Source organism: Argopecten irradians, chromosome 14 (assembly GCF_041381155.1).
Source record: "Argopecten irradians isolate NY chromosome 14, Ai_NY, whole genome shotgun sequence".
Lineage (NCBI taxonomy): Eukaryota > Metazoa > Mollusca > Bivalvia > Pectinida > Pectinidae > Argopecten > Argopecten irradians.
This window is the reverse complement of record NC_091147.1, coordinates 20,953,649-20,976,389: the sequence shown is the minus strand read 5'-3', so window position 1 is coordinate 20,976,389 and position 22,741 is coordinate 20,953,649. Positions and strand designations below refer to the sequence as shown.

The 22,741-nt window shown below is 35.3% G+C and overlaps 1 protein-coding gene across 4 annotated transcripts in view; it reads left to right on the top strand.

Moving 5' to 3' along the window:
- The first annotated feature begins 5,881 nt into the window (after nt 1–5,881).
- LOC138308270 (serine/threonine-protein phosphatase 2A regulatory subunit B'' subunit beta-like) overlaps nt 5,882–22,741 on the top strand; it is a 46,299-nt gene continuing 29,439 nt past the window's right edge. Inside the window, exons 1-2 of one of the 4 annotated variants that reach the window (XM_069249268.1) lie at nt 5,882–6,041; nt 10,497–10,852. In XM_069249268.1, coding sequence (XP_069105369.1) covers nt 10,562–10,852 — 291 coding nt within the window. In that variant the 5' untranslated portion in view covers nt 5,882–6,041; nt 10,497–10,561. Of the gene's footprint in view, nt 6,042–10,496; nt 10,853–16,420; nt 19,717–22,741 lie in introns of those variants that run through there. The other 3 variants (XM_069249265.1, XM_069249267.1, XM_069249266.1) reach the window with 3 other exon arrangements.

The window sequence follows — 22,741 nt, the reverse complement described above, 5'->3', positions numbered from 1 at the left end:
TTTCAGCACACATTGAAATAAACGATCCATGTAATTTTATCGGATATAATTACGCTCTGTCTTGTTTTCAACAAAGAAAACATTCCGGTGACAAATGAAGAATCTAGGGTCCGCCATCTTGGATACAAGTGAACCACTTGTACCGGTTCGGTTCGGCTGGCATTTGCATCTGCAAATGGAACGCACGGCATCATTTGCTAGTTTTACATACAGTCCCTTGGGCCGTACCCGATCGAACGCCTTTGAAATATCACAAAAACAAGACAAGTTGGTTGTAGTTTTTTTTTATCTAAAGATTTTCACGTAATGTATGACTCTATAAATTATCTTGTCAAAGCAAAATTAGTAACAGAATTGGGCTGTACTTTCTCCAGAGTGATTTTAAATCTTTTTTTGTATTTGTTGTCCAGACGGTAGATGTATACTCCAGATGTCATCTCACCATGGCTTTATAAAGATTACAGAAAGATCTCTTATTTAAGTATTTAAAGCTTCTTTTCAATACTCCTAGAATTTGATTTGTCTTTTTAGCTGATGTTTCGATATGATTTGTGAATTTCAGTTGTTGGTCGATAACGCCTAGGTCTTTCTCTCTGCAGTGACGTGTTGGATTGATGTATTTTCCATGATATAGTCCCCAGTGATGTGTTTATTTATTCCTAAATGCAGTTGTTTACACTTTTTTAAATTAAATTGACATTCGTCGGACCATTTCTCCAACGCCTGCCACGGTGTGGTAATTTCAGCAAAATTTGCAGCAAGAGTAGGACCGAAATCTGGGTAGGAATGTATGTTTGAAAGATCGTTTTCGTCAGCGAAGCAGTTACAATGTAGATATGAATATTGTACAAAGGGAGCGTATAAAACACCTTAACTTGACCATCAGCATTGGGTAAATGTATGTGGATTATGATAAGTTTGACTTTCTATTATTTCTGAGTTTTACAAAGCCCGTCTTTTTAAGTGCGCGAAAAACGACTTGAAATAATATTAAAGGCCCACTACCTTTCCGAAATGGCTTTTAATTTTTAAAATGAGAATGTAAAACGAGATCGATAATTGTGTAGAGTCGCAAAAGTTATTAACTTACCATTAATATTAATTTTCATAACGCGGGTCGTCTGATGTTTCCCGCCGACGTCCTACTTACCGCGCGGTAGTTGAATACTACTGCGCCAGACGGAAAAACAGCGAAATGAATCTCCACAGTTTTCATATATTACGCAGGAAATCTTGCATATGTTTGGTGTTGTAACCTCATCTTAGGCCATCGATATGTATTTTCTTATGTTATTAATGTTTTTAAGAAACCTATAAAATTTGCTCCGGAAAGGTAGTGGGCCTTTAATGTGACCGGGTGGGGTGTGTTGCTCGAAGTCTTCGGCGGCATGATTCAGTGATATAGCACTATAAAAAGGGCAACAGTCCCACTATACAAGAAGACACAACATGAATATACCGCAGTCTCCCAAAATACGCATCTCGCACAACATACACGCAATACACCGCATACATGGGAGGCCGTCCTTACATGACCATAGCTGTTAATAGGGCGTTAATTAATCAAACAAACAAACAAATATTATCTTCAACTATATCGTTATTATTATCATTTAATTAGATAACTATCAGTTTCTCTTGGAAAAGTACGTGTTCTTTGTAAAATTCAGGTTTTTTATGGTTTCAACAGATACTATCAAAAACAGTACCGTTTAGAGAGAAACGGTGGCAGAATCAGATGTACGGTAAAATACATTTTTCGTGTGTGGCGAGTGGAATTTGCATCCTTTTAAATTAAATGTTAGACATCTTAAATGGTTTAGGATGGGTCCAAATGAATATTACTATATATATCAATTAACTAAATTTTTAGATCTCCGTGATTGAAGGCTATCAAAACGCGGTTCACAAAGATTAATGACATTCGACTGAAAGCTATAGAGGCCCAGGTTGTAAAGATAGGTGATATTCAATCGGCATTAAATTCGTTATCCGTAAGAGTCCAAGAGGTTGAGGTTGAGGTTAAGGTCAAGGATGCTACTAAGGTTACACATGAGTTAAAAGACAGTACAAAATTTATAAGCGATATGTATGACGATATAAAGGTATCTGTAGACAAAAACAAGGAAAACATTATCAAGGTCGATATAAGGTGTAAGGGATGTGAAGTTAATGTCGACGATGTTTCAAGGGAGTTCGCTGCACAGGCAAGCGAACTTAGGGAAACTGTCACCGATCTACAATAGAGATCAATGAAATGTAACCTGGTGTTTTCTGGTCAAACGAGTCTAGCGGGGAGCATACTGAATCATTGATACGACAATTTATTCAGAATGAGCTATGGATCGACGATAACCTGGAATTTGGCAACGTGCATCGGTTCGGCAGACAACCGCGTCTAAATCACAATTCCTGTATCGTACCAACATCAACACGACATGGTACTGAGTAACGCGTTTCGGTTAAAGGGCAAGCCTTTTGGTATCGACGAACAATTCCTCAAAGCCGTTGAAGATGTAAGAAAAACACTATATCCCATCGTAAAGGAATTGCATCAGCGTAGACATAGTGTGAAGTTCGTTAGGGACTAAATGTTTGTCGATGGCAAACTTTATGACGGCGGCGTCACTGCAGAAGGGTAGAACTTTAGTAATGCATCATTACAACCCTCTGCCACCACGGATCATGTTTCGAACAGCAGGATAAGGCATCGTGGGCCTTCTACGCCTGATGGTAGAGCGTCCTCCAAGCGGCCGCCATCACGACGTACCAAATATGATAACGACACGGGATCGCGAGACGTTAGCGATGATCGGGATGAGACATTCGTAAAGATCGCCAGCAGATAGGTTACACAGGAGAACATATCCACTTTTAAGATATGCTCCTGGAATATGCACAAAATTTTTTGTAATAAAATTGTAAACAGTGATTTTTGGGAAATTTTACAGGATGTGAACTTGTTTTCCTCAATGAGTGTTGGGTAAAGGATGATTTCTCAGTAAATGAGTTTGAACTTTTCCCGTCGTTCAAGAGAAGTAAATGTGAAGGAGGTGATATGATTTGTTTATTTAAACCTTGGATTAAAGAGCATATTTCTCTAGTTTCCGTTGAAGCTGATAGTGTCGAATGGATTAAATTAGATGGTAAATTATTTAGCCATAACATTGACACCTACGTTTGTTTTGTTTATATTCCACCAGAAAGGCCGACCTTCTACCATAATTATGATGTTGACATTTTTGAAATATTGGAATCAGGTATTGGAAAATTTACTGGTTTAGGTAACGTTTATGTTACAGGGGACTTCAAGAGTAGAACTGTTCGGGAGAAAGACTTCATTTCATTCAATGTATTGCCGAATACTATGCATAACATTTTAGGCAGTGTTATACCATATGGCGATGGAAATTAGTATGGTAGTATTTTGCGTAATTCTGAGGATACAGTTGTCAATCAATTTGGACGTCGCTTACTAGAGTTGTGTAAATGATTTAAGAAATGTGAATGGTCGCGCACCGAGTGATAGTAATGGTAAAATTAAATTTTATAACGCTTTAGGTACGAGCACCATAGATTATTTACTTTCTCATAAAGATCATATTGAGTTGAGGGTTTTTAAAGTTGGAAACTTCAGTGACTTTTCTGACAATGCCCCGTTGTTTTTCACCCCGTCGGCATCTTTGAATAATATTTGTAATTTTTGACACTAACGAAAGATGTAAAGTCAGTACTGTATTGTGGAAAAAAGGGGCAAAACATAAATCTGCCGAAAAAGTTTATAAGAATAAATCTTTGTTAACCGCATCATTACATGCATTAGAGTATAACGCAGAAAGTATTGATGTTTGTTTTGAGTAGTTGACGAACACTATACAACAGTTTTTGATGAGTTTTGTGTCAATGACAAATTTGTAAGTAAATTTGCTCGTGTCACCAGGTTAACAAATGCAAGGAGACAGATAAGCCCTGGTTTAATACTGAGTGCAAAAGATGGTATAGTGAGTATAGAAAATCATTGTATTTGTTTAATATATTTAGATCCCCTGGCAATAGGGAAACTTAGTTCGTCAAAAGAAAAAGTACTAAGTATACGAATCAAAGTTAAAACGTTGTTATCTTCAAATGGAAGGAGATATGTTAAGTATTTTAAAGAAAAATGACCCCAAATCGTTCTATAAGTAATTTTCGAAAAGAAATAGCCAAAATGCATGAAATTTAGGCTTGGATCACTTTTATGATTATTTTAAAGGCATTGGCAATATACCGGTTGAGTGCTCTGATGAAAATTTGGATCAAATGCAAATAAATGAAAGTTTATATCCTGAACTTGACAATGAGTTTAGCGTTGAAGAATTATCAGTTGCAATCAAGGAATTGTCTAGAGGTAAATCTCCGGCACTATACGGGGTCCTTAATGAATACCTCATTGAATACAGTGATGTTTTTACAAGTTTTATTGAAATTGTTTACCAGTTTTATTGAAATTGTTTAATTTTATTTCCCCAAAAGCTTGGTCTGAAGGAGTTATCATCCCTTCGCACAAGAAAGAAGATAAAAATGACGTTAATAGCTATAAGGAATAACTTTAATTAGTCATTTAGCAAAATTATTTACATTACTTTTGAATAACTTAAGCGCCTTTTAGATTGGAGTAAGAGCGATAACGTAATATCCGATGCTCAATTTGGGTTTAAGCCCAAATGACCAACACTGTACCAGAGACGCAATTTTTGTTCTTAATACAGTAGTTTAATCTCTTTGCAAAATAATAAAAGATTGTATTGTGTATTCGTATATTATAGAAAAGCATTCAATAGTATATCGCATTATAATTTATGGCTAAAGCTTTAAATCTGGGGTGAGGGGTACGGTTTATTAAAGGTTATTAAATGTTTATATAAAAATATCAAATCCTGTGTAAATTTATAATTACATGGCGAGTTTTCCCCTGTATGTACATTGTATGACCTAGCTAGAGGTCGGGTAATTACAAGGCGAATCTTAGTCGCCGATAATGTTTTCTTTGTTTGTAAATGGTATGGAATCAGAATTTACCGAATCCAATTGTCAAAGTTACCATATACAGATGCTTAACCTTTTTTGATCATGTACATAAACATGTATGCTGAAGACACTGTTTTGTTCTTCGAAAATATTGACGATCTACAAAATATGCTTGAATTCCTGACACGATATTCTGATCGATGGATTTGTCCGTAAATATAGATAAAACCAAAATTGTAGTATTTTTTCCTCTTGGCAAACGTACATGTATTGAAATGGTATTTTTTCACTATGAAAAACTGGAGCAAACGATTCAGTAGTTTTCTTCAGTTACAAAAGTTACTCACTATACACCATTAACACCGTTGAAAACTTTGAGCTTCAAATTTTACTTTAGGTCAAAAATGTAAAAAAAAAAAATAATTGCATCCCGAAAAAAATTCGTGTCACTATATATCCTATATGGAATGAAATACTGATTGCGCATGCACCAAAGGCAAAACGAATTATTTTTTATATATTTTTTGTGTTAGTTAGACATATGCATACACGATTAAACACCAATTATTGTCCAAATTATGAATATATCATTTATGCTCTGTCGGCGGTGGAGCATCTTTAAGCTTTTTGTAATGTAAATTTATATCATATTTTGTGTTGTATTGCATTGGCTGTGTTCTCTGCCATCTTGCACATCTTTGATATGTTTCATAATTATGTTTATTGTAATCCTATATGTTGTTTGCATTCGGAATAAAAATGAATTGAATCGAATTGAATTGTTTCAAATTGCAGAAAATTATATGTTCAGACGATCCGGATAATTAAGGCCGTGTTGCCTGGCCGTAGTTAGTGTGACCAAACTACTTCCGGATAGTTTTTGACATTTCCGGATTGTCTGCGGCGGCAAGATCCTACTTGTTTGGTTGACCAAAAACTCATTTTATTGAAAATTTTGGAGACAATGAGTTGTGCTTTGTGACCATTTGGACTCTATGAGAACACGAGAATTTTAAAGATGACACTATTTACTGGTAAGTTAACAAACTGTGTTAAATGTGACAGTTAATAAAACGCTTGTCGCATGGGCATGGCAATGAAACGAGAAAAACAGGCTACAGGTAGGCTAAACACCTGTTCATAATTTATTCTTATGAATCCAGGATGGGCTCCATGGCATGATGATTACTTTTGTTTTGAAACCGATAATCCAATTCACTCGAACAGATCTAAATGGGCAATTTGACCAATATTTTAAAAACTAAATGATGGAATACTCAATTTAATGACCATGTGTATTGGGAATTAGTAAGAAGAAAGCTAATTTAATTGATCAGTTTACATGTTCATGGTATTTTATCCAGTTGACCCTTGACTTTCAGCAGTTTCAAAAGTCAGATAACCTTTTCTCAGAAGTCTTGGTTTCAAAACATGAGAAATTGACATACATGTGCTTATAACCCAGGAGTCAAGTCTGATTTTTGAGAGTCAAATACATACTATCAGGGGTCTACTGAATGCCCTGCATGTCATAAAAGAACATGTTCATGTTTTCATTGTATATGTTGGTGACACAGGGTTTTATGATTGTGTTTCACACTACATTACATGGGAGGCCGTCCTTACATGACACTGGCTGTTAATAGGACATTAAAAAATCAAACAAACAAACAATTTGTGTGTGTACAGTATGAAGGGGAAGGGGTGTCTAGTAACCTGGTCCTGATACAAACTTTTGCATGGAGGATGTGATTTTTCTTCTTTTTAAAAGAATTTATTCTGTCAGATGATTGTTGAACAATATTTGCCATATTTCACCGCAAATAAGACCCCCCCACCTATTTTGACACATTTCTAGGCTTAGGGGGATGTCTGAAAATAAGACCCCCCCCACCTGTTTTTCCTTTGGATTGGGGATTGAGCAAGAGGGTAATTAAAAATGTTACCAAATTTGTTTTATCGACAAAGAAAATTCACGTAGTAAACAACTGTTTGTGTTTTGTTATTTCTGTAATTAAGTTCAAGTTAATTCACGGGTGATTTATTTTAATTATTAAGAATTATGAATTGTGGACAGTGCTTATATTTAATTGAATGTTAATTATTTTCGACCAAATACACCGACATATATTTCCATTAGGCACTGTGTGCATTACTACTAAAAACAACAGAAATGAAGTACAGCTTCAAAATACTATTTGGAGACTTGAATTTACCAGGAATTGATTGGTCAGTCTGTAATACTAATTGTGGTGTAGCCTCAAAACAATTCAAATTTGTTGTAACGGTACGCGACTGTTACATGTATCAGTATATACGATGGCCCACCCATGGACGTGGAACGGATAACCCTAGCGTTATAGATTTGATTTTAGCTGATAAGGAAGATTGCATAGAATAGATTCAACTCGATCCTCCTTAAGGGAAAAGTGATCACTCAGTCATCGAAGTACGTTATAATTTCAGCGTGGAGATAGAAAATGATATGAAAATGCGATATTTATGTGAAAAGATAAATTTTCAAGAACTGTCTTGAAAACCTTAACATAGACTGGCAAAATAGTTTTTTGGATTGTATGATGATGTAGAACAGCTTTGGTCAAAATTTAAAGAGATACTTGAAAACTCAATCAGGGACACAGTTCTAGTGCAACAAATTAAACCATCGTGCAAATTAAGTAACCACAAAATTTGTCTAGACAAAAAGACAATGTCTAAAATCAAAAATAAGGCAAGATTATGGAACAGATATATGTCCACTCAGGATCAAGAAGTCTACGCAGAATATTGTAAAGTAAGGAATCAAGTAAAGTCACTCACAAGGAAGGCGGTAAAATTACGTGAGAAACAAATAGCACAACAAGTAAAGGACAATCCTAAAACGTTCTGGAGATACGCGAAATCTAAGACAACAACTAAATCCTATATTTCAAATATATACAAAAATAATAACAAAGAGGATATCACTTTAACAGCTGGTGAAAAAGCAATTGTACTAGCTAATTTTTTCCAGGCAGTGTTTACCCAAGATAATGATAAATCAATACCTGATATTGAAAAGATTAATGTGGAGCCGGTCACTTAATTAAATATTTCACCAGAAGTCATGCAGAAGAAGCTAATGAAGTTGAAAATTTCAAAATCACCTGGACCGGATATGATCCATCCTAGAGTTCTTAAAGAGACATGCGATATTATATGCCATCCTCTATCATTGATATTTCAAACATCAATCAACACTGGGAAATGACCTGTGGACTTGAAATGTGCTAATATAACGGCAATATTTAAGAAAGGAGATCGGAAGGAGGCTTCAAACTACAGACCAGTAAGCCTGACCAGTGTTATTTGTAAAATATCAGAATCAATAATAAGGGATAAAATAATGAGTCACATGAAAATAAATAAGCTATTTAGTAACACTCGACAGTTTGGTTTTATAGACAGTAGATCCACGGTTCTTCAACTTATCAATGTCATGGATAGATGGACAGATATTTTGGATAAAGGAGCATGCGTGGATATTATATACTGTGACTTTATGAAGGCTTTCAATAAAGAACCTCATGGCCGACTAGTACATAAACTTGCAAAATATGGCATCGGTGGTCAGTTTTCCACCTGGAACCAAGCCTTTCTGTTTGGAAGAAAACAAAGAGTTGTATTGAATGGCAAAATGTCGGAGGGGAATCCAGTTTTAAGCAGGATACCACAAGGATCTATGTTTGGACCACTTTTCTTTGTTCTCTATATAAATGATATGCCCGATGTAACAAGTACCGGGACAGACACCTATATCTGTATGCAGATGATACGAAAGCTTTAATTTTTAGATCAATAAAAAATGAAGAGGATTGTAAGATATTACAACATGATTTAGTAAGCCAATGGTCAGATATTTGGAAACTTTGCTTCCACCCAGACAAATGTTTTTCTTCTGGGAATTTTTACAAATTGTTTAAAAAGAAGATAATGTCAATTCCTAATGTGGGGTAATTGTACAGTTCTAATGTTGGTTGGTGGGTTTACTTTAGATCCACTGGCTTTTGAAAAGTTTTCTCTATATTCCAAACCAGCTGTCACATCCTTAAATTGTATGTATCCTTGTCACATCCTTAAATTGTATATATCCTAGGTTATTAATAGGGATGTAGTTAATAAACAATGCAGTTATAATATATAATGAGTGGGATATCAAGTAATGTGTTGTGTATGAACTTTCATGCAGCTGATGGGTGTTTATGTGGTCAAATATGGTAAGAAACACTATAGATCTGTTCTGACATCATCTGATTAATCAGGTGGAAATGTAGTTAATGATCACGAGAACCCTCTTACATCTATACATCTTGTTCAATTATTGATGATCATGAATAAGTAATGAAGAAAACGTGTATTGAGGTCTCTAGTACTACACTCTGCTGAGGCTTAGTACATGTTTCTGATCCAACAATGTTGGTTTTGGTGAGTATTAACTTGCAAAACTGTTATTTGCATTCTAGTAAATATTTCAATGTTGAAAAATGTTTAATTTCATCATATTCTTGCATGGTGAATAGTGATCGGTTCTCTCATTTGAATTTTCATTTTCTGCAAACATTTCAATTTGTTAATTCTCAGACTACAAGTAAGTACGGGGTAATAGTAAATTAATTTCTTTATATGCTGCATGCCTAACACAATTAAAGATCATAATATGTTTACAGAGAAGAAATATTGAGGGCAAATATATATATATTATTATATTTCTTAAACAACTTGTATAACATGACTTTGCACTGGATGATCCAGAAAATGGGGTCTGTATGTAAAAGGAAATGGGGTCCTTTTCTTTTTCTTTGTTTAAATAGGATATATATTATGTAGGTTGTGTTTTTAATTAAAAAAAAAAGACTTGGCAATCATGATTGTAAAGAATTTGGATCATATTCAACGATGGCAAGGGGCACAACTCCATTTGTCTTAGACCTGAATCCAACATGTCTTGTATGTAAAGAAATGTATAATGCTTGATGTATACAATGATATCACTTTATTATAAACATACATATGTAGACGTTCATTACATATATATATATATTACAAACATCTTATATGAACCATGACAATTCGGTAAATACAAATTATTATATTAATGTTATAACCATGAATATTTTCATATAATTGTGTTATACTGTAGTATATTTATATGAAAACTATGTTGTGTTCCTTGTTCTGATTCCTGATATGCTTATTTAATATAAATTTCATGATAAGTTATATAAATTCTTTATTCTTATTCATTTTATGTTGCTGACACATTCTTAGGAAAGGAAAACAGTGATATTCAAAGTTGAATTTGTATAACTAAGCATATCACTGTGTGCATCATTCATTATCGTCCAACTACATGTATTTGATAAATTCAGAATTCAGAGGTGATTACTGAAGAAAATGGACATTATGAAACAATTGTTACTTAAAATCTTTTTCCATTTCATACATTTCAGGTTAGATTGAAGGTTTAGAATTGAGATGTCATTTTAGAGGAAGATTTTGAGAAAACTACACCAAGATGACATTAAAACCAGTATTAAAGAAAAAGGTAGATGAACTTTTCCTCCATTGGCTCAGTGAGACAGACACACAGCAGAGCCTGAAAGAGAATTTACGGCTCCTTGTCCATGGGGAAGCCTTCAAACAGTCGGTCACCCATGTTCCGAGTTCTTCACCTCGAGGAAGTGGGAAGCCGCAGTCACCACGTCTACGACCTACCTCTCCGACCTTGGGTCTTCCTAGTCCCCGGAGTCCACGACGACCTCTGTCAAACAAGAACAACCATAGCCGAGTAAACGGTTCATCAAAGGTTAGTTATTTTATATATAAAGGAATATTCAAATTGAAATATGTGATGATGACTAGTTAGAAATTAAAGAGAAGACTTTTTATGACTTAAATCTATGAGCCTTTCTTGAGATAGAGTGCACTCACAATGTAATAAGGGTTTTGGGTTTTATTAGTTTATCGTCCAATTAACAGCCAGGGTCATTAAAGGACATATGGCAGGTTTGCTGGTGGAGGAAAGCTGGAGTCCCTGGAGAAAAACCACTGACCTGCAGTCAGTATCTTGCAACTGCCCCACTTGGGATTCAAATTCGCAACGTAAACCCATAGGTGGAGGGCTTCTGGTAATATCTTAACCACTCAGCCAATGCGGTCCCAAAAATGTAATATTCAGGCTAAAAACATATCATATCAGCATGTGCATCAAGTGATTATAGATTCATACCCAATAAAAACATCTCATGATACAATTACATTTGAATATCTGTACTTGAGACACCTATTTTTCTTTGGAGAAATTATTATAAACTATTTTACTAATACTAATAAAAAAATGCAAATAACATCATCTTATCTTATGTAATATCACAATAAATCTGAAAATTTTTATGAACTATTCAAATGAAAGGGAGACAATTCACAACGAAATGTTCACAAAAGATTATGGGCTCTTGGAGTCTGTCTGTTTGTTTGGTTTGATAGATAACTTATCTAGTGCAGAAGTCCATTAAATATTTAATTCTTGTCTGAATTAGGAGATGTTATTTCAAACAAACCTTGGGCTATACTTTTTGTGAGTTATCCAAGTGAAATGAAATATGTTGTGAAAATTCATTAGCATTTGTTTGTTGTGGACAACAAAGCACCAGAGCATTACTATTCTACTCGGCTATCATTCAACAGTTCTATTATATCTGCTATAATCTGCTATCATTCAACAGTTCTACGTAAATAAAAATATTTGTCAAGTGTGATTTGATCACAGACTATACGTTTTTAAAACATTTGTCTCCAAGGCCAGAGTTATCATTGATGATCTGTCGAGTATGTCTTTACAAAGTGAATGGCTTCCTGATCAACTTACTACATATCTGGATACCATCGTCAGCACTATGAATTTGGATTGACACCTTTTCACTGAGAATTTTGACACATAAATACCCCTGCATGAGAACATTTGTCATTTGTAACCAATACTGGAATTTGTTAACTCTTTCAACCCTGAAATTCCAAAATGGGATATTCCAGGTTTTGAAGTAGAAGAGTCTAAATGTGTCTTTAGAGGTGAATGATTTTAGTGCTATACAGATTAATAATAATTTTTAGGGAAGAAATTGTCCCCTTGGGCAACTATAAAGGGCCAACCTGATACCTGAATGGCTGTTGAGGTATTTCAGTACCAATGGGTGAATTATCAATGATCTCTCTAAATTTGATAGTTCTTCAGAAAAGTATGTCACAAGATTGTTACAGTAAAAATATTTGATTAATGTAAGGGGAGGAGTAGACCACAAAAAACCTTGTGATTTTGCAAACCACATCATATATATCTTATCTATATGTATGTTATGACAATATAGGACAAACAAAATTGATTGCATGTGTAGTCTCCAAAAAACATGCAATTACCCCATTCACATAGATTTCATAGGTCTAAGCTTTAGATATATGCATGGCAATAGCTCAAAGAAAGGTTTTTCACATCCTAACATTGGAATCAATCATCAGGGATTTTCAGAACAAAACTGGGCTGACATATACATGTAGTAACAGGTAACTATCCCTCGAAGAGGTACCTGTATTGTATCACATTGGTGTCTTATAACATTAATTAGAGGGAAGGATACCATGGTTTGGTGTCTGTTAGTAGTAAGGGGTTAAGTTATCACAAGAATGCCTGGAATGTTGACCCTCCTAATCACAGGTATGCCACTGTAATAGGGGGAATCGCTCCAATTACAATCAGTGTGTGGTGCCAGGTCATAGCAACCCATGTTATTACGTAATTGTAATTGACATATTCTATATGTTCTTAGAAGGTCGGATCAAGGTCACAGGTTTGGACATTTCTGGTATTTATAGTAAGAAGTATGTATAGTAACAACTTTTTCTTTCAAGTTTTTTCACACTTTCAGATATATTCTGGATTTCAACTTCCAGGTAAAATCATATTACATGGTGATTGTTAGTAGCGATCTTTGTTTGTTTATGTATTCCAAAATAATATTTAGAATCTTATTTTACAAAGAAAAGTTGAACATAAAAACATCAAGTAATTATAAATTAAAGATGTGTATGTGTTATTGGAAGAAAATCTAAATACCATATCCTAGCTTGTACTGCATATAACTTTTCTTTTAGATATAAGAAAAATTATGTTGTTTATTTGAAATTGATAAACTTTATTGTCTTGCAATCATGCCATTATATGGTCTTGGTGCTGCTGGTGACCAGTTTTCTTTAATACTTCAACTGTCCAAATAAGTTGTTGAGGAAGAAGAAAAAAAATAAATTGGAATCAATAACAATATTTTGTGAGATTAAATAAGATTAACTTAAAAGTTACTGTCCTAATTAGTTCATGTAACAGAGTTCCTTGTAGTGCCTGTGGCACATACTTCACGATTCCTGGTGTGAGGTCAGTAAGAGTGGATGCATGATGGATTAGGGGTTGTCTGTGCCTTGGGATACATATGTAACAAATTACAGGTACGACACACCTATAATTTACACCTGAGTATATTTATCAGACCTTCTCGACAGGTTAACATGTACCGATGGTCAAATCAATGGCCATATGTCATTCTTTCTAAGATGAAACTTTAGGAGAATTTGATGATAAATGATACAGGTTAATTGTTGTTTAGACAAATAGTGTTAGCAATACTTGTCTTCAATTCTTTCAGCAAAATTAGCTCTACCTTGTGGTTGCAGAAGACATATAAAATGTTTTCCCTGTGTATGTCCTATTTATTTATGCCTTTCTTATTATCATGTCAAATGCACCTATTGTCCAGAATCTGTTGCTAAATAATGAAAATATTAATTTACATATTACATCAGAGTATCAATAGAAATAAGTCGGGATGCAGCAATTTCCCATTTTTTTCTTGTTCATGCATGAGCATCATTGCTTTTCTTTATTCCTTTTGATTTGATTGGTGATGAAGTCATAAAACAGAATATGAAAGGCTGCTGATTTTGTGCTATTAGACATGCCATATGAAGAAAAACTTGAATCAAATTTTTGTCTCTGGGAATTTTTTTTGTGAACGACTATATTATGCAAATTATCTTTACCTCCAGTGCTAAAAGTTGTTTAGATGTAGAGTAAATTATAGTGAGTGGCACATAATTATACCGCTTTTAACACTTAAACTTCAAAGTTCACAGCTATCCGACCTCTAACAGGGTGTCAATATCCTACAAAGTCTATCATTAAGTTCATTTCAACTAAGTTAAGGCTGCCCTGAAGCAAGACGTCTCGGTTTTAATAATGCTGAACTAAGCTAAATTGTCCACGCTAGCTAGAAATGTGTACGTGAGCCAATATAATTAGATGGCCGCACAACACTGCCATGAAAGATGACCAAGTCTTGTTTGTATGTAGAAGATAATTGGTTATAGAACTTTTCCATATAGTGTGAGAGTTTGTAACAAATAGTATTGTGTGACCACATCCTCGGGCTTCAGATATACGATATATCATTCACACGGATTAAAATCTACTTCAGGGTGACAGATTTCTCCGTAAACAGAATTAAACGAAGAAAAAAATTCAATTAGTACCACCATTAATTTGGAGGTTTGGCTATAATGAGATCAGTGGGGCGGTATTATTACATTATCATGTTATAAATAACTCTGGATTTACCTGTTGTTTACCTGTGTACCGTTATACCAATCTACCTGGTGTATATTTCTTACACGCCTCAGTGATTGTGTTCGGTATTTACCTGTACGTATTGTAGTGGTTTACACGGTCCTCACCGCGATACAACTATGCTGTCCCACATGGCTAAACCAGGTGCGTGGTATGTTCATCAATCTCGTTAACCTATTTTTCTCACCTGGATGACATACTGGAACTTTATCTCTTTAAATGAGATTTTTTGTACACCTGGATTTTCACCTTTTCACCAGAGAAATACATTTGTGAAGACTTCTGTTATAAATCTTACACCCTGTACATGTGTGTATATGAATTATATGGAGTGGACGTTTCTAAATTTGCAAACATTCTTTTGTCTCAGACAATGGACTGAATAGCTTACATCATTGGCACAAAGAATTTGACATTCTTTGTTCAAAATTAAACAAAGCTATATCTTACAGTGCAGAGACATATCTTCAACTGAAACCTCAAGATTTAAAAAAGAGATTTGATATTTTACATATCCAAATATTCATTTCTGATGGAATATGTATGGATATTACAAGAATAAACTAGGAGTTTTGATATTAAAACTTTATGGTAAGAAATAACTCATTCAAGTTTTCTGAACATTAACGTTTAAATAGCCTCTGATTGTGAAAGTTCGTCACCAGATCAAAGTGGATAACATTCACAAAAAGAACTTCAAACTACATGACAAAATTTTATTTCTTTGGAATTTATCTACTTTTATAGACATTAATACAGCAGGATTTAAAAGCACTGGTTTTCAAGGAGGAATCTTGATATGATAAAAGCTTGTCTTGAATATGAAATATTATGCAATGCTCTTGTGAGAATATGATCAGAAATGATTAAGCAGTTTAAAAGGAGGTAGTACACACAGTTTTAAGACTTGACTTTACTGTGAAATGTTTTGTTTTGCTATGATTAAGATGGGAATTATCAGACATTTTGAGAAGCGGATTGCTATATATTGATCAGCATTACCCTACATGAATTTACAGCCTTCGGATTGTGACGGAAGATATTCAAAATAATCAACACTCAACAATGGAATGGAGCGTCACTATCATCCACAGATAATGTTTAATGACTTAAACGACACAGATGGAAACAGTGAAATATTACTTGGATCTCTGGAAGATTATAAAATGTGCCGTAAGGATTTATATATGGAATCACCAGATCTTGTGTTGAGTATCACAGATCTTAGTGGATCTAGTACAGGGATTACACTTCATTAGATCACCACTGTAAAACATTACACAGTGTTACCTTCTCTCCAAGATTCTGGTCAGGTACTATACAACAATTCTATATTACAACGTTACGCCTAGATTGCACATAACCTTGGTCATTTGTATCTTTGTATTAAGTTTACCAGACAGTTACATCCATGTCACATGACAACTTGACTGTCGGATGACAATTGGATATAGGTCATGTCAGGTCAAATGTCAAGGTCAAATGTCAAGGTGAGACTGACATGTTCTAACTATACAGAGTGACAGTATAGGGATAGTCTGAAGATTTCACTTCTATCAAATAAGATTCTTAAACAATATCAAAGGTCAAAATAGTTAATTCTTAAATAATATGATACAGAATTGGAAAAAAAGTAGGACAGTATAAAATATGTGACCCTTCTTACTTGGCTATTATTGTCGTGTTCAAATCATTAATTAATAATCTAAATTATCTTTCTTCCTAAAGAAAATATTATCAAATGACAAATTCTACTAATGTAACCATACTCTGCCAAATTGCATGATATGCATTAAAACATTCTTTTCTTGAATTCATTAAAAATGGAAATATCAGTTGATTATCTATCACATACCTTTAGCCATTATAACTGTATCCGACCCTAAGACCTATCATTCACCTTTAAGACATATAATCCAACCCTAAGATATATCTTTCATCCATAAGACACGTACATCACCCATTTATAATACATATCATCCAACTTATAAGACATATAACCAGGCGCTAAGACATATCACTTAATCATTAGACATATCTGTCTAAGACATATAACCCACTCCTAACCCAAGACCTATCATCAATATTCAGGCATAGACCTCAACTCTACCAAATATCATCCACCTCAAAAACATGACCTTTTTACATTTATTGACCTACCATCTACCTCTTGAGACATTTCACCCCAACTATAAGTCAACCCTAACAGAAAGATAACTCCCCTTTCCCTGCACCACACACTTTTCTGAACTATAAAGCTCTCTATGAGTAGTCAGTGTGGAGGTTTTCAAGAATGAAGGTTGTTTTACTCCTGTCTGGCAGTAAAGTGTATCTACAGCTGATGATGAGGGGGAGATGCTACAGTGTACATGTGCTGCAGCCCCAGTAGTGAGGAGTGTGTGTGTACACACGTGTGTACCCCCCTCTGTCTCACTTCATCATAACAGTGGTAGGAGGATCAGTGGGCCAGAATAAACAAGAAAGTGTGGCAGGAATATCTACAGCACGAATATCTACGCATTTATTACATTTACAGGTTAGATCAGCCAAGATAAGTTTCCAGGATGTTGAACATTTGATACAAAACTTGTAAAAGTGTTAAAAGTTTGTTGTAGATGAGGATAAACTACACATGATGATATGGATATTGAAAACCTCAAACTCTTGTTTGATAAAACTTCAGTGTGATTGACAGTGTATAGACAACAATTCTCCTGTGGAACTTAGCAGTTGTTTTGTGTATTCAGAAAAAAATGTATAGACATGCTTATCATCTGAAGTGGAAATTACTGAAAAAAGGGATTTAAGTAAGTTTTGAAAGGTGTTTCTGTGGTGAGGATTATAAGTCTATTTGAGTGTGGAAGAGAGTAGTAAAACTGGGGAGAAATGGCCTTGCCCAGGGGGGACTAGATAGCTGTTCTAGGACCAGGTAATACACACTGAGTGATGGGCCAGTAAGTACTGTACATCTCCAGGATACAACTTCTCAGGTTAACTACTCTACCTACTACTGTTCGCCTTACATCTCAGGAAATCACTGATCATCTCCTGTACTAAGGTGGTGGTAGTGGTGGGATGCTCTACATCTCCCAGGGAAATCACAACTAATCTACTGTACCTTAGGTTTATTATCTATGCCAGAACTTTGGTTTGATCTCTCATATCATACACAAAACTTGTGCTGGATATAAACTTCAGTGGTTGCTATACAACTGGGATGCTTACAATTAATAACTATTTATATCGGAATATTTACATCTTTGGATATATATACACAAGCTTTGGAGTCCTTCTCTATGAAACAGGAATAGTGTGTGGTCAGTTGAAACTCTTCAGACAATAATAGTGAGAAATTTTCTGGAAATTCTAGTACCCACATTACTTTTCTGTTTTGACATTTGGACTTCTCTTTCCATCTCTTGGGAAGACGTTACATGTTTGAACATCCCAGCCTACACAGGTGTGACCGTTATCAGCAGGAACAGCCTTCAGATCAGATTGTAAAACATCGGGGCTTGTAATTCACTGAAGCTGTGTTTATCATTGGAATTATGAGTTTTCCCTCATGGAAAATTAACAAGATAATGTGGAGTTCTATACCAGCTCCTATGCTGAATTCCCCCTAATGGTATTTGTACTCTGATTTGGATCCATGGATGTGTTATCAGATTTGGATTTGATGGGTGTGGGTACAATTCTAATCACTTATAGCAGTTTCTGTTGAACTGTCTGGAGATTTAAAAGTCTCAACACCCAATGTGTCATGACTTAAAAGTTTTTTAGCGGAGAACACTCATCACATCACCGACATTAAAGCTTCAAATTTGGACAGAAAGACTTTTATAATAAAATTTAGGCATACTGCACACGATTTACTACATTTTCCCTTAAAGAAATCACATCTTTGTCTCTTAAACTTGTAGTGGAGTTTGGATGACTGAGGCCTGGGAACTGTACAGGGCCCCACTTCTACCACTTAAAGCTATGGTACATGAAGTGTTACATAGACATGAGTATGTCTCATTATCTACTGTCTACTGAAGTTTAATGCACCAATTACAGTGACACAAGAACATGGGATTTTCGATTGGATAATGCCACCATCATTAGAATTACCAGGCTAACCAAACTTCCAATGACCTTGTGATGAAGAGTTATGGGCCTTAGTTTGGTTCCTAAAGATATTTCTGTACAGCAGAAATAATTTTCTGAATGAAAATTAACTTCCAGGATAATTCATCTTTCAGAATGAGTGATTTAATATTTGGAGGGAAGTCCAGGAAAGTTTCATAAAATTCAAGGATGTATTTACAAGTTTTATTCATGTGCTTAAAGAAAATATAAAATCTGTTTTTAATTTGTGTGAATTCTAAAAAATTTACATGTTTGTGGTACAGCCAGGATCACTCAAAATCGGAACCGGCCTTGGGCAGGCAGAATCCGTAAAAATTGTCTCAGGCCCAAATCCATCGGTGTCCATAAAGTTAGGAAAAGGCCATGCCCAAGTGTCTGCGGGATCCGGATCCATTAAAATCGGAACAGGCTTGGTGTCTTCTATGCCAGTCAAAGATGGATCCCTCGCTGCAGTTCCGAGAGGAACGGATAATAAGGGAACAGGGGCAATACAGAAAACGTGGGCAGGAGCCCAATATGTTTACACCCGGGTGAATGTTTACCATAGTAATCGTATTGAACTCCGCTGGAAGCGATCGGTTCACTACTGTGACGCTTGTGACTATGGAGCTACTGGGATTAATAGCAGTTCTCCGGGGATGAGGGGGAGAGCTAGTGTGCCATGCGGGGCCGTTCATTACGGGCGGTGTACACCTGTGTCGTATCCGTTCCCTCAGAATTACAGGAAGAAAAGCCCAATCTCTCCCTCTTCTCCTGGTCCTATCCCTGTGGCCAAAGTTATTCCAACTCGACCTGTTAAGGCTGAACCGCCCGCTGAACAATCAGGGGTCACAGAGGTCGAACCTGACAAGGGAGATAATATTGATGGGGTAAGGTTCATCTTATTTTTAGAGTGGAGGTCAGAAGGTATTTACGGAATCAAGTGTATGTTATGGTGTAAACTGCAGTTATATAATTTAAAATGAATTTATCACAAACACCTCAAACAATTCATCATGTGATTGGCTAGTAAATAACTGCATGTCTATAATTTTCATTAGTAAGCAAATTCCCTGTTTCAGCTTATTGGTCTGATTTCTAATTATTGATTTAAAATCACTATTATATTAAGATTAATCCTGGCACAGTTATAGCGGTGCCTTATCGCAGATTAATTTATGCAACACAATTCAGATCAACATCAACAATAAACAGATCATACTGTTAATCTATAGGGATTTACTACCCAGTAGTAAAGGCTTTCACCACTACTGTGTAGTAGGTCAGGTTACCCCAGTATTATCCTAACCCAGTAATCAAGCTTTATCGTAACCCAGTAATCCGAGTCATTGTTATGTTTAGTGGGATAAATTATCGTAACAATTATACCAGAGCCATGAAGTGTCATCATAGAATTCTCTACATCATTATTCAGAGCTGGCATGCTAATTAAGAAGCATGTGGTAATTATTAATTAAGAAACATGTGCATGTTATTATGACAATAGTACATCACACATATTGATAAAATACGGTCAGTTTCCAAGTTTGTACTCTTAGGATCTATCTATAGGCTTTTCAAAATTTTGGGAGACATTTCCTTTTAGCATTGCCTACCTCAAATCTAAAACTCTTCAACACCTTTGTACAGATTTGAGTATTGGTGTTGATGTATATGTAGTTTATAGAGCCCATGGTAGACATCCTCCAATGTCTGGGCACATTTTTTAATTATTTCCCTCATATTAAATATAAAGTAGGTTTTGGATAAATAGGAATATTTAACTTAGTTCTAACATAAGACAGTATGGGGAAGTGTATTTATTCCAGAATTAGGTCAGACATGATGAATATACAGAGTTTGATAGACAGGTGATCATGCTCTTGTCAACTAACACATTATATCATATATCTTACAGATCATAATTAACACTGGGTTTATTACAGAGTGGGACTTAGTTAATACTGAGTGGGTCGTGTTACTGGGGATACTGGGCTTATTAGGGGTGGGGGATGGGGGGGAGGGGTGGTGGGGGGGGGGGGGGTGGGGGGTAGTGGTGGTTTTATTACTGGGGGTGTGTGTTATTACTGAGGGGGTCTTATTACTGAGGGGAGTTTATTACTGAGGGGGGTTTATTACTGAGCAGGTCATGTTACTGGGGATACTGGGCTTATTACTGGGGGGTGGGGTTATTATTACTGAGGGGGGTTATTACTGAGGGAGGGGGGGGGGGGGGGTTTATTACTGAGGTTGGGGGGGGTTATTATTACTGAGGGGGGGGGAGCGGGGGTTTATTACTGAGCAGGTCATGTTACTGGGGATACTGGTTTTGTTACATAGGGGGGAGGGGTTATTACCGAGGGGGATTTATTACTGAGGGGGGTTTATTACTGAGGGGGGTTTATTACTGAGCGGGTCGTGTTACTGGGGATACTGGGCTTATTACTGAGGGGGGAGGGGGTTTATTACTGAGCGGGTCATTTTATTCGGCTATTAGCCTGCACAGTAGTGAATGAGACACTTTTGTGTAGTCAATATCAGATGTTGCTAGTTCATTGTAAAGATGTGTTTTGTACACCCTATTTATGTACTCTTGTTCAATTTTGGGAGTTCAGGGGAGTTATGAAGTGCTATGTTAGGAAATGTATTTAGGGGTATAGGAGATAACTCAGTTATATTTTGATTGAGTAGGGATGGTGTAAATGTTGGTCAGTAATAGACCAATATAGGACTCAATTGGGTAGGTTTAGTATCGGTAAAGATTCAGTAACAACATAGATGGTAATTGATAAACAAAGTTTATAACATGAAGAAGGGATCTGCGAATGAAAAGTTCTAAATGGAAAGGAACTACTTCAAAAGAAAAGAGTGAACTGTGTCGTGGAAGAGAAAGCTATAGCTAGACTTGCCATCACAGTCTAATCAAGGAAAGTTTTTTCTGATAGAAAAATGTACCAAACTGCTATTTAAGTTACTTTTGAAGTCTTTTCAACATGATTTTTTTTTTTTGTGAAAAAATCGACCAAATATGGAAACTACCTTGATACTATTCAGTATCTATGGTATTTTACTGTTAGTTCTGGGGAAAATATGCATTTAGATACCTTTAGGTATTTTCAAACTACACCGACCTTGACAGTGATATACTTTATACATTCTCGTTAGTTTGTATAAAAACTGGGTGTGTGGATGAGTTGGAGATATACATCTAAATAGACAGAACATTGTCAGATATGACCGCTGCTACAATCTTTTTCCCTGCAGGCTAAATACTTGAAATGTTTATGATTCCACATGAGGCTTACAGGTACAATATAGAGCTCTTTTGTGTATATATTACAAATCTCACATTGCTGTATTATGTTCTACTGAAAAATTCTTTATCTATAAAAATCGAAATTTAACCAACCGTATTTTGAGCCAATTTTGTAAATTCTTAAGCAGATCAATCTAAGCAAATTGAAATCCCAATATAAGCTACTATTATATAGATATGCAGAAAGTAATAGAAACTTTCCAAATCAGCTCTAATCAATACAGAAAGATTTTTTTTTATTAAATTCTTTATAAATGACAGGCAGAGATACAACAAATCTCCATATTCAAACTATAATAGCACTATAGAAAATTATTAAAAATTCAATTAGAAAGTCTGATCATGTAGTTCCATAAACTAAAAGGTTTGAAAAACATCTTTAAAAAGTTTTAAATATTTCTCAAGTACATGCCCAGAAAACAAAGAAAATCTTCATAAATATTTAACCATCATCTTCCTAACTGTCTCGGTGAAGACCTTTTCTAGGTGATGGTTCATTATGTTTCATCGTGTACATCATCATTGATGAATTTTCCAGACATTATTTTTTACATGACGTCAAATTAAAGTGAGGTGAGTGAAACATGACAGTTGGATGC